The following is a 12,850-nucleotide window of genomic DNA, read 5'->3' on the forward strand; positions in this document are numbered from 1 at the left end:
CTCTTTGTTTCCTAGCAAGCCTTCAAGGCTTCTTACACTTCATCACCTTCTATGTAGAACAGGTTATAGCTAGGTTTGTCTAGTTTATCAGCAAGTGCAACAAAGCAGATGTTCCCAAGTTATCCTGCAGCATCGGAACAGTTTTGGTTTTGTTGAGGATCATTCAATCACACTTAACCCCTAACTTCTAAAACTTACATGGCCTCTGCCTTTTGTGCCACCAGCAGCCTAAAAACCAACAACAGGCTACACCAGGAGTAGATAACACATTGCCCTGAGGTGTGGTGAGTTACAACTCTCATTATCCCCACCAGCATATGTCTATGCCAGCTTGGACTGATGGGAGTTGGACTTCAATGACACCTGGATGGACACAGGTTCCTCACCTCTGGAGTAGATGGTTCTCAGCTATGATTCCAGAACTTAGAGCGAGAAAACTTACCACAGTTATCACATTAGCTGCTGGAATAGGCAGATTTTCCACTTCCTGGTCCTCATCACCAGTCATAGCTAATAGGTTGAGAGAGGGTTCGTATGCTGGCTTAACTATGACAGCAGGGTGCAGCTTGCTTATTTTTCCATGGGAAGATAAGTGGGAATTGTGCCCATAATCCTTCCGATCACTTGTATCCAAACTTTTCTCGACACTTTGCACATGGTGGTAAATGAATATTGGCTTCCTGCTCATTCTCTGATGAATTGCCAAGAAGTGATCATTGTCTCCTGAAAAGCATCCTGTTAAAAAAAAGGGGGGGAGGAAGATAAGTCATTATTTCCCTTTACTATTTCTTGATTTAGAATGATTTAAAACAAAAACAGAAACAAGACTCTTTCAAAAAGGAAAATAAAGAGAGTTATTTTTTGGTTATGCCCATTTCCTTACCATCTTGAAGTAATGAACTGTATTGGGGAAATGTAGAGAAACACATTTGAATGTGGTATGCTGTGTGCCTGAAATGTTTTGTGGGGTTGTATTTGTTGACATTGTCATTTACAAGCTCACACTATACAGCTCATAAGAAACCTTATTCTTCACTCTTTGCAAATTTGTTACATTTGCCACCATATGCACTATGTGCACACTGCCTAAATCTTTGACTGGATTTGCTAAGCTCTTCCCCATCTATATGACAAGATGCATTTTTTAAAATAAAAAATCCACTTTACATACGTGATGCTCTCTTCAAAATATGTTCCCAACAGCTGCGGTTAAGGAAGAGGTTTGCTCCTATCTCTGATGTAATTAACGTAATTTGTACCTTGTCTGTCGATTAAGGGGGAAACAATTATTGTTGATCAAAAACAGCCCCACACTCTTGTCTCCAGATATCAGATTTCACGGAGAGAACAAAACCAGATGGGGACTGGGAATTTAAAAAGCAAGGCAGGACTCCCACCTGGCAGTATCAGGCTTAGAGAAGGATGGATATATGGTACATCTTGCTGGAAGTGGAGGGGAAGTCAAAGGCATCAAGCTCTTGGGTTTGAGCTTTGTGAGCATAGGAAGATTTTCCAGGTCTGTCTTATTACAAGGAATTTATGCAGAAATGTAACGTAGAAGTCATGTAGCCCTTGGCAAGGAGATACACTGGTGCCCCCACCCCATCCCTTGTGCCCTTGGCAAGAAGATGTTGGCTGCCCAGAGCAATGAAGGAGCATCCCAGGGAGTGGACAGGCAGGCGGACTCCTAGCCACTCTGAGCCAAAGTGGGGAAATGCAATTTTTGTGCCCCCCTGCGCCTGCACCCTTGGCAGGGGCAAACCTAGCCAACCCCTAGGTATGTCCCTGTAGACACAAGATTGGAAAGGATTTAACACATCCAATATCATGTCTGTGTTTTGGCAGATTTTACATGCAACATCTAAAGGGCATTTTCACATTAGAAATGGCTTTTAATCTAGGAAGTGTCACTGGTGAATATTGTTAAGAAAAATATATTTGTTCCAGTTTCTTTAGCATTTCACTGAAGGTAGACATTTACTGTATTGGTTTAGAGGCACGGGAAGTGCAAAAAAACCTTATTGTATTTTTAATACCAATGATGCTTCAAACAAACCCCTTGGACACATTTATTTGGGAGCATAATGCTCCCAAAGAATGGGCTATGAAATCTGGGTGAAACTAATCCAGATTGCCTGTGATAACAGGGAAATCCAAGAATGTTATTAAACACAGTTCCCCAGTCGGGTTGGCAATTGATTTGTGGAAGTGGATGCACCAATGGCAAATTTCATTAGGTGTTACGTTCCAGATGACACTGGGAGTTATGAGCTACCTCATATCAGTCTGAAAAGTCAAGGAAAGGAGAATCTAAGACCATAAACATAAGAAGAGCCCTGCTGGATCAGAACAAAAGCCTATCTAGTCTGGTATCCTGTTCTCAGGGTGGTCAACACAGGACCTATTTTGAAGCCTGTAAACAGGACCTGAGTGCAACTGTACTCCATTTGTGATTCCAAGCAACAGGTATGCAAGATGCATGATGCCTCCAACAGCAGAGACAGAACAGAGCCATCATGAATAGTGACCACCGATGACCAGAGATGATGGAAGTTGTAATCCAACAACATCTGGGTGGCACAAGTTCTCCTTTTTAGCTCTTTGCCCGGGTTTCCCAAACTTGGATCTCCAGCTGTTTTTGGACTACAACTCCATCATCCCTAGCTAGCAGGACCAGTGGCCAGGGATGGTGGGAACTGTAGTCCAAAAACAGCTGGAGATCCAAGTTTGGGAAACCCTGCTCTACACTGTGAAACAGCCCTTGTCATACATCCGCATCAGCACATAAGAAGAACCTGCTGAATCGTGCCAATGGGGTCCATCTATCCCAGCATCCTGTTCTCACAGTTGCCGCCCTGATGTCTACAGGAAGCCCAAAATCAGGACTTGAGGACAACCTGAGGATTCACAGCAACTGGCCATTGGAAACCTACTGCTTCTGACAGTAGAGGCAGAACACAGCCACAGCAGGGGAGACATAAGGATTGCAAAGGACTGTGAGTAGATTAACACAAAAGGAGGTTGGTCTAGTCAGTGTGGTGCCCTCCTGATGGGGTGCCCTCCCATCATCCAGTGACTATGATGGCTAGGGCTGATAGGGGATAGAGTTAATCAACCTCCAAATGGTATCATATTGGTGGCATAACAGGATGGGGTGGGGGGGGTTGGCAATATTTTACTTTGCATATCAGCATAGACCTGTCCTTGAAAAAGACATCTCTAAATAGCGATGGGATCTCTAATAACCGAAATAGTATTTATGATATCAGGTGAAGAGTCAGAGAACTAACAGTCTGTTGCAGCTGGGGGGATATAATGTTACGGTCTTTACTATCAGACATCAATGACATCAAATAACCCTGTGAGTTTGCTACATCGAAAAGTAACATGAGCCAGAGCAATATGAACTTGCAGAAAGATCCTGCAATCTGTTTTCAGGCTGTGACTAATTAAAATCAGGATCTTTCACCTACGATTTCAGTTTATAACCCCAAAATTGTATCTTCTTGAAAGGAGTGTACGGTCATATCGGTTGCATACTCATTTAAATGCACAGAATCCAAGAACTGCCAAGGAATCCTGGGATACTGATTCTGGCTCAGGTGCCAAGAATACTGTGTTAGAGATCCCAACCATTCCTTGCATATCTACAATTCCCAGAATTCCCTGGGGAGGGAATGTCTCTGACACCAGCCCATAGTACAGAGATGCTCTGTGTGTGTTGAAGAAGGAATTATAGAGGGGGGGTGGGAATTGGTTGGCATGTCTGTAATGCTTGGCCAGTGGCTTGTGCACATAGTATTTAACCAGTTATATTGGGAGCAGAAGACCTTGGGTTGATGTAATTGTATTAGTACAAGATTTCCCAAGTATATCGTGACAATCCTGAAACGGTTACAAGATTATCCCAGAAATATTCAATTGTTTCATATCTCCCTGCTTTCAATAAAAGACAAAAGTCCATACTGTACCATCAGCTTCAGATACTGGACTTATAGGTAACAAGCAATGCCGCTTACCAGTTATTTCGTCTTTTATTCTAGATAATGACAGGATAAGGATTTGATTACTCAACATAATTCGGAAACAAACTACACCAGGAGAGCAATTTTTGCAGTCTTTGAAGTTGTTGTTTTTTAATCGCTGATCAAAATATGTTTCATAAGCAACTTTTTGAGCCAGCATCCACTCTTTGAAAATATGAGCAACCCCATTGATGTAAGTGGCCTTTAAGGGCTTGAATCAAAGTCAAATGAAGTCAGTGGGAAGTCTCCCTTTGATATTAGTGGTCTTTGGATCCGGTTGTATCGGTGAGATCAGAATTTGGCCTCAGAACGGCAACCCACACAAAAATCTCCCGCTTCATGAAAGGACTTGACTAATCGCTGAATGTTGCCTACACTTTAAAAAGCACAAAACATGCTCATAATTGTCTGGCTTGCACTGAGGACGCAGAGTGAATGGAAGCTGTTAAGGCTTGCTTAATGTGATTCCTGTTTGTCATTATTAAGTGTGCATGGAAAAAAAACAAAGCAACAGAGCAGACTTTTGACTCTTGGTGTATCAGTCTATACTGGTGTGTGACAGAAACACAGCGTTGTGCTCCAATGCCACGAGGGATGGTCCCTCAGGGCAACACAAAACTTCCTGTGGAAAACAAGCACGGAAAAGAGGAAGCCTCAGCTATTCTGTGCATGGGGAGTTAAGAGGTTTTGTACAGGGCAGAATCAGCTCCAGGAGCTGGTGGATCCATGACCAAAGCAAGTTCACTGTTTGTCCCTTAAACCTAGAAGAGGCACGGCATTCTTTCATTCTCTCTCCAGTCCTCTTTGATGGGCACTGAAGCTAGTTTGTGACCCTTTTGGCCTTGGGGGCCCTAGCAATAGTCTCAACTTGCTACCCTCTTGGGCTGGCTATCTAGGGTGGGCTCCCTCTCCTATTTTACAGGAGTGCACAGGGCATAGCTGTCAGCTTACAGATTTGAAAATAAGGGACCAGCAGCCTCAAAAATAAGGGATCAGCAGCCAAAATAAGGGATTTTGCTTAGCATATGCAGAAATCTGGCACTGATGGAGCCATGCTGCTTTTGCTGCGACTGACTGTGTTTTGCAGGGGGTTGGACTAGATGATCCTAAGGGTCTACAACTCCGACCAAAGAAGAGTGGCAGACAAAGCTGATGAACAACATCAAGATGGCAAAGCTTACAGGCAGAATTAGAAACCAGGAAGAGGACCTCTTTAATAAAGAATGGGGAAAGTTTATAATTTAGTTGAAAAGCTATTGTAAAGAGTTACATACATTGGTAGGACTGACAGAAAACTTGTAGTAAAAATTTGAACTATGGATGGACAAATGATTTATAAAAATAGAGTTATCAAAGGGATGCAGAGGGGGAAAGCTCTACATTAAGATGCTGCACTGGTTGGAGGGTATGCAAGCAGCACGTTGGGGCTGCCGTCGTGCTGGCGCAAGGAGTTCCATCAGCCCTTCCCCGCCCGAGAGGGGGGGAGGGAGAGAGACTCTCACCCACGCCGCCCGCGAGCCCGGCATGAGGCGGTTGCGGCGCCATGGTGGCAGCTGAAGTGCCACCCTTCTGCGTCCCTCCCCATCCCCTCCTCTTCCTCCTCCCTCAGGCCGCCTCCTCAGCTGCCGCTGCCGCCTCCGGCTTCCCCTGGCAGCACGGTGGAAGTCTTGCAAGAGAGGGGCTGCCTGCCCGCCCGCCGCCACCTGTCTCCTCACGACGCGCCCCTGAGGGGGAAAAGGGAGAGACGGAGACGCAGCAGCTCGTGCGCGTGCTCTCTCTCACGGCGGAGGACCCCGAGCTGCTGCTTCCCTCCCGAGCTGGGCGAGCATGAAACCTGGGAAATTTAAGGGACATCATCAATAAGGGACAGCAGCAGGACATGGTGCTGGGATAAGGGAGTTTCCCGCCAAATAAGGGACGGTTAACAGCTATGGTACAGAGGGAAGGTGCTTCCAAACAAACATACAGAGGAAAGATTTCAGGAGTTCCTTTCTTTTAGAATTCTTAGCTTCTCAGATTTGTACTCCACCCTAGCCTGGGCTAAAGGTAAAACTAGATATGAAGCTAAATGCATCCCTTGCTGCTGTGTCCTTAAAACAAGAAGCAGCAGAGAGCAGGGGTGGATTTTATTGGGACTGTGAAACACATGGAAAGGAGTGTAACCAGGGCTTTATTTCAAGCCAGAACTCACCAGAACTGAGTTTTGGCACCTCTCATGTGGGCACGATTGCCGTTATAAGAAAACAAGGGAGGCATTCATGGTGAGTTCCAACACCTCTTTTTCTAGAAAAATAGCACTGGGTGCAACACCCTCCACTGCAGACTCTATTAGCTCTAGGAAGGAAGCTCTGTTTAGGCAAATTTTGATATTTCCCTATTTTAAGAACGCATTATATAGGAAGAGGTCAGAATTATTAGACAATTTCAGACAAGTTTTTACGGTAAAAAACGCTTTTGACTTGTCTTAATTTTCGGTTGCTGGGTAGAGGAGGAATCATGTGAATTCAGTAGCACAAAAGGACAACTGAACATTATCATTCTCCATGTGTATGAGATCATATGGAAACACTCTCACATGCACAGACTTCAAGAATATTAAGTCTCCTGCTGTAGAGTGAATTGCAGTCTGTCACTTCACTTTGGTAAGTGATGGAAAAGGCAAAATAAAACAGAGTTAAATAGCCAGAAAGTAGTTCAGTAACCTAAGAGAGGGGGTAAGGATGGATGGGTAGATGGAAGACCATGTGCAGTAGCAGCATCTGAACTTTGGTAAGTGATGGACAAGGCTGAGTATAGCAGAGTTAGTAGTGAGAAAAAATTCAGTAACCTGAGAGAGGGGGAAAGGATAGATGGATGGATGGCCAGTGCAATTGTAGCATCTGAACTTTAGAACTGTGATGTAAAAATAAAGGAAGTTGAAGTTCCATGGAAGAAGAAGAAAAAAACCCAAGAACTACGCAGAGTTTCTGGATGCTCAAGGAAATTCCAAAACTCAGATCTTGCAAACAGATGCAATGGGACAGTTATGCAAGTGAGTGCTTTTCTAGTTGTGTTCAGGTGACATTTAATTCTATGCTTTTGTAGAAAGAGAACCAGACAACAGGTTTACAACTATGTGAGCAAGCCAGGAAAAACAAAAAAAGAAACCTGTAACGAAACAAAAAAAAAATCAAGCCAAGAGTGATTGACATTTATATATATTTCAGTAGCCATTGGATATTAGATTCAGGCTTGCAGTCTAGGCACCAAACGGGCAGGTGTTCACATCAAAGAAATCCGAGTTGACACCTGTCAAGATAATTATACATAAGCATAACAATGCACCGACACTACCTCTATAGCAGCGTTAACCTCTGGAAACATACACAGCCCGTTTCAGCTGCCTAATATTCCAGGTCCTTGAGCAGCTACAAAAGGCCATCAGTTAATATTTATAACATAATTTGTTTCCCACAGAAATAATTCTTCCAGAAATGGAATTCTTCTTCCAGACTCCCAACATTCTCTCCCTTTGTTGCAAAAGTGGTCAGTTCTATTTTTAGAACAGTAATCATTTTGAGTCAGTGCCATGAAAACGTAGAGCCAACCAACATTTTTGGATCCCTTTGTTATACTTCCCCGATATCTTGGAAGGACTGATGTTTTCACCTCCCAGCTCAAGCCTGCCCCGAAGGGGAACAAATATTTAGTGTTGGCACTTAGGGGCTTTCAGCTTAATTTCCCCCTGTCCCCGCTCCTGACGAAACCATATTGAAGTATCTTGGCAATTGCTCATGCCCTTTTGTCATTTTAGAGCAGAGCTTCTCAGCTGTTTTTGGACTACAACTCCCATCATCCCTAGCTAGCAGGACCAGCAGCCAGGGATGATGGGAATTGTAGTCCAAAAGCAGCTGGAGACCCAAGTTTGGGAAACCCTGTTTTAGAGCAAGAAATGAAAATGGATGCTTTGAAAAACAATCTACACCACGACTCTGACATGGTGGGAATATGGATTGAGGAAATCATGTGCTTTGCTTGTACAAAAGGAGTATCACAGGGGTGGGGAGCATTTTTCAGTCTGAACACCATGTCACTGCCACATCACTTCTGGTCAACCTTTTGAATGCTGCTTGCTGGTGGTGTGGAGGTCAGAGGCAGAAGTGGGTGAAGAAACAAATACGACGTTTAGCTTTGTACACTAGGCTAGTTTTTACGCACATTCAAACACTCCGTACCTTCAATCCAGACACACAAGAGGCATTATCAGAGTTAAAATCCTGGAACTATAGAATTGGAAGGTCCCCCAAGAATCTTGTAGTTCAACCCCCTGTAATGCAGGAATATTTTTGCCCAACATGAGGCTTGAACCTGCAACCCTCAGATTAAGAGTCCCATGCTCTATCAACTGAGCCAGGGTACCAAGGAAGCATTTTAGCCAGGCAAAAGCACTTGGATCAGTGATAGATGTGGCCTAAGGAGAAAGGCCAGACAGAGAGCCTTAAATTGTCACATTCAGCTCCCAGGATGAAAGTTTCCCACCCCTGGGGTAATATGACTGCTTCGTCGCTCACTGCTCAGTGAGCATCCTGGTTTTTCATTCAGCTAACTTTCAGTAGCTTCACAACATTAAATACAGGTTGACTTGGGAATTACAGTCAGGGTGAAGAATCACACAATCCTTTCATCACACACCTTACCCCACATTCCCACTGGGACAATTTGGTCATATGAATTTTGACCTCGCAGGGATGGATTATTCCTCTTAGTGAGAGGCAACGACACATGGTATCTGCCATTCTGTTGGCATGAATAAAATCCAGTGAATTATAATTAGTCAGCTTAATGGCAGGTTATTTCACTTTTATCCTCTGGTAATTATCTTGGGTCTATGGGGATGTTCAGGAATGGAAAACTACTTCACACCCGAGTTTCCCAACCTTGATGACTTTTTTTTTCAGAGCCTACCACGCAGATAGGCTCTGAAAATTAGAAAAATATCAGAACCTACCCCCTAATATGTTTTGTCTTTCTCTAAAATGAAAAAGAGAAAGAATTTCCTGTTTCCACTGAATAAAAAGATAAAATCCTTTCCATACAATCACCTGATCTCAGTGTAGTGATGGAAAAAGTCTGAGAGTATTGGCTCCTTTTGTGATTGGGTAGTCATTCTAATTGAAAGTGGGTTTCTTTTGTTTACTGTTGAAAACTGAAAAAGATTTATTTTTCTTAAGGCAGGTTTTGTCTCTTATCACCACTGTCGCTTTCCTGGTTTCTTTTCTCAATCTAGATCTGACCTACCATTTAGACCTCTGTTTCAGGTATTTTTTTATGCCCTCATTCCTCAACACACACACACACACACACACACACACACACACATTGTAGCTATCAATAAAATCCATTGGATGCTCTGTATAGGTTTTGAATTGACCCGACATCCCACTCGCCACCTCTTCACAGCAGATGGTGCTTCCTACTGAGAGAACAGGCTGCCTCTTCTATCCTCCTATTCAATGCACTTAACAACGAAGACTACTCCTAATAAATCAGGACTGCAAGTTTTAATCAGATTAATCAACTGGACCATTAATTGACAGTTGGAGGCAAATCTAACGAGTGAGAACTCGTGACAGAGTTGTTAATCTTTCGGCGGTTATTTTTGTCCTAGTGTCCTACTGCAATAAGGAAGAAAAAATAATAAAAAATACGATTCCATCTCCTCCTAACAAGGAGTGCTAACTTTTGTTTCTGAAACTACAGGTTCCCATGTCCTTTCTTCAACAATGGAAAAAAGACAGTTGGTGGGGCAGCTGAGTGGGGCTGCTTTCCTCCCCACCTTTCAAACACCGTTCAGCACCAGGAGGAGGAAGAGGGCTACTTATAGCTCCTTCTAGAAGTAAGGAGCTTGGCAGGTGCAGGCATGGCAGCGGAGCCATTTCAATGCTCCTGCAGCTGTGTCTGCACCGTGCCAGGCTCACTGCTGCCCTTCCCCTCCCTCCCAAATTGGCCGCAATTTTATAGGAACATACAGTTTCCATGTTAAATACTTGAAAAGCATGACCCTGTGGTCAACTTCCTTATTGCTCTCTTTGTGCAGTGTGTGTTCCAGTGTTTATCTTACACGTGGCATGAGGCGAACCATGTTTACTCAGAAGAACGTCCAACTGAACTCAGCTGACCATGCCAGTTTGCATAAGATTGCGTCTGTAGTTTCCTACACCCTGAAAGGAACATCACTGTTGTTACCACTGAACAGCCTTAGAGGCTATTGCAACTGCCGCGGAGGAAAAATTTCCACCAGTTTACAAGAAATTGGATGAATATGAACTGGCACTCTCTATGCAGGATATGCAACGCAAGGAGAGGAACCTGAGGATCAGACTTGTGCCGGAAAAGGAAGGAGAGAACTTGGTGGATGATTTGACAAAAGAATTTTCTGACTTTTGGAAGCAGGAGCTGAAGAAAGAAGATTTCAAGATAGAAAGTGCATTTAGATTGGGAATAAGACAGAAGAGAAATCGACCCAGAGATTGTCTTATTACCTTAAGATCAAAGGAGGAGCGAGATAAAATATTGAACCTGCACTACCAAACAGCCCTTCGAATTGAAGACTTTTTCATTGAGATCTTTAAAGACATCCCTAAGAGTATCTTGGACGCAAGAGGACATTATAAAGACCTGGTGACACTGCTGAAGAAGAACTACATACCATTCAGGTGGGAATTTCCCCAAGGCTTGTCTTTTAAATATAAGGGAAAGAAGAGAAGAATAAAGACTGTAAGTGATAAAGACAAGTTCTTGGGAGAACACGAAGAAGACCTACAGAAAGAGACATTTCCAGGACAAGGGCATCCATCACTGGACACGAACACGGTACCACCGACAGACGAGGAACAAAAACAGGGAGCTGTAGGAGGAAGGAGTAAATAATCCCATCATGGCTCTGCAACTTCTAACCTGGAATTGTAATGGCTTAAATATTCCCAGGAAGAGAAAAAATATATTTCATGCCTTAAAGAAAGACCAATTGGACTTGATTTGCCTACAAGAGACCCACGTGACAAGAGCACACAGAAAATTATTAATAAACAAAAGACTGGGACAGGAATTTATATCTTCAGACAGAGTAAAAAAGAGAGGAGTGGTGATCTATGCAAAAGAAAAATTGCAACCGAAACAAATTTTTAAAGATGATCAAGGAAGATATTTGGCAATTGAAATTCAATTTCAAGGAGAGAAGTATTTGATAGTGGGAATCTACGCACCAAACGAAGGGAAAGCTGAATTTTTTAAGAAGTTGCATGAAATTTTGATGGACCATATGGATTACAACTTAATTTTGATGGGAGATATGAATGGAGTGGTTTCAACAAATATGGACAAGGCACAAAGACAGGTAATAACAAAAGATGGAAGACTACCAAAGACTCTTTTTGAAATGACTGACAATATGGACTTGATTGATATTTGGAGAACAAAACACCCATTAGAAAGAGAGGGAACCTTCTTTTCTGAAGCCAAAATGACATGGACAAGGATTGACCAAATCTGGGTGACTAGCAGTATGGCTCCGAATATAAAAAAAGTAGAAATCTGCCCAAAAACTTTCTCCGACCATAATGCTGTAAAGATGGTGATGAGGCAAACAACAACTGGTTCCTTCAGATGGAGAATGAATGACACCTTATTTAGAGACGAGGAGATCTGTAAGAAGGCCCAAAAAACCTTGAAAGACTATTTTGAAATCAACTTAAGGTCTGAAGTAGAAAAAAGAATAGTATGGGACGCAAGTAAAGCCGTGATGAGAGGGTTTCTGATTCAGCAAAATACTTTAAAGAAGAGAAAGCAAAATGAGAAAAAGGAGAGAATTTTGGAAAAGATAAAAGAAGGGGAAAAACAATTAAGATCGAAGCCAAAATCCCAAGAGATTCTAAGAGAAATCAAATTTCATCAAACACAATATATGGAACTGATGAATCAAGAATTAGAGTGGAGAATTAAACAAATGAGACAAAAGACTTTTGAATCTGCTGATAAATGTGGCAAGTTACTGGCTTGGCAAATAAAGAAGAGACAAAAACTCAACACGGTAACAAATATAGAAGTGGAAGGAAAAAACATAAGCAACCCAGCGGAAATTAGGAATTGTTTTCAGAACTACTTTAGACAACTTTACACACAAGGGCCGCAAAAAGAAATGGACATACAACAGTTCCTCGAGGAAAATGGGCTGAAAAAGGTTTCGCATGAAAGTAAGATAATATTGAACCAGGAGATATCAGCACAAGAAATAGAAGATGCCATTCAAGGCATGACGCTGGGCAAATCCCCTGGACCGGATGGACTGACTTCCAAATACTATAAAGTTTTGAAGGAAGGGTTGATACAACCTTTGAAGGAAGTCTGCAATGAGATTATGGAGGGGAAAAGGGCACCCGATACGTGGAGAGAGGCCTACATTACACTTATACCAAAGACAGAGACTGAAAAGACCCAACTTAAAAACTACCGACCCATCTCGTTATTGAATGTGGATTACAAAATCTTTGCTGATATTTTGGCAAAAAGACTGAAGAGAGTTTTGATGGAGGAGATTCATGGGGACCAAGCGGGTTTTCTCCCAAAAAGGCATTTGTCGAACAATGTAAGGAATATAATTGACATTTTGGAAAAGCTGGAAGTGAACATAAACACTAAAGCTGTTTTGATATTTGTGGATGCCGAGAAAGCCTTTGACAACATTTCTTGGAGTTTTATGTTGAAGAACCTCCGGGGGATGGGGGTAGGCCAAGGGTTTGAAAATGGTATAGGTGCAATATACTCTGAACAGAAAGCCAAACTAATTG

The 12,850-nt window shown here is 42.7% G+C and overlaps 1 protein-coding gene across 2 annotated transcripts in view; it reads right to left on the bottom strand.

Moving 5' to 3' along the window:
* The window catches only part of PTPRR (protein tyrosine phosphatase receptor type R), a 113,210-nt gene that overhangs the window by 87,664 nt on the left and 12,696 nt on the right, over nucleotides 1-12,850 (bottom strand). For both annotated transcript variants that reach the window (XM_083574515.1, XM_083574516.1), the window contains exon 2: nucleotides 443-735. In XM_083574515.1, coding sequence (XP_083430641.1) covers nucleotides 443-735 — 293 coding nt within the window. The remainder of the gene's footprint in view (nucleotides 1-442; nucleotides 736-12,850) is intronic.

Source organism: Podarcis filfolensis, assembly GCF_964270895.1.
Source record: "Podarcis filfolensis genome assembly, chromosome: 10".
Taxonomy (NCBI): Eukaryota; Metazoa; Chordata; class Lepidosauria; order Squamata; family Lacertidae; genus Podarcis; species Podarcis filfolensis.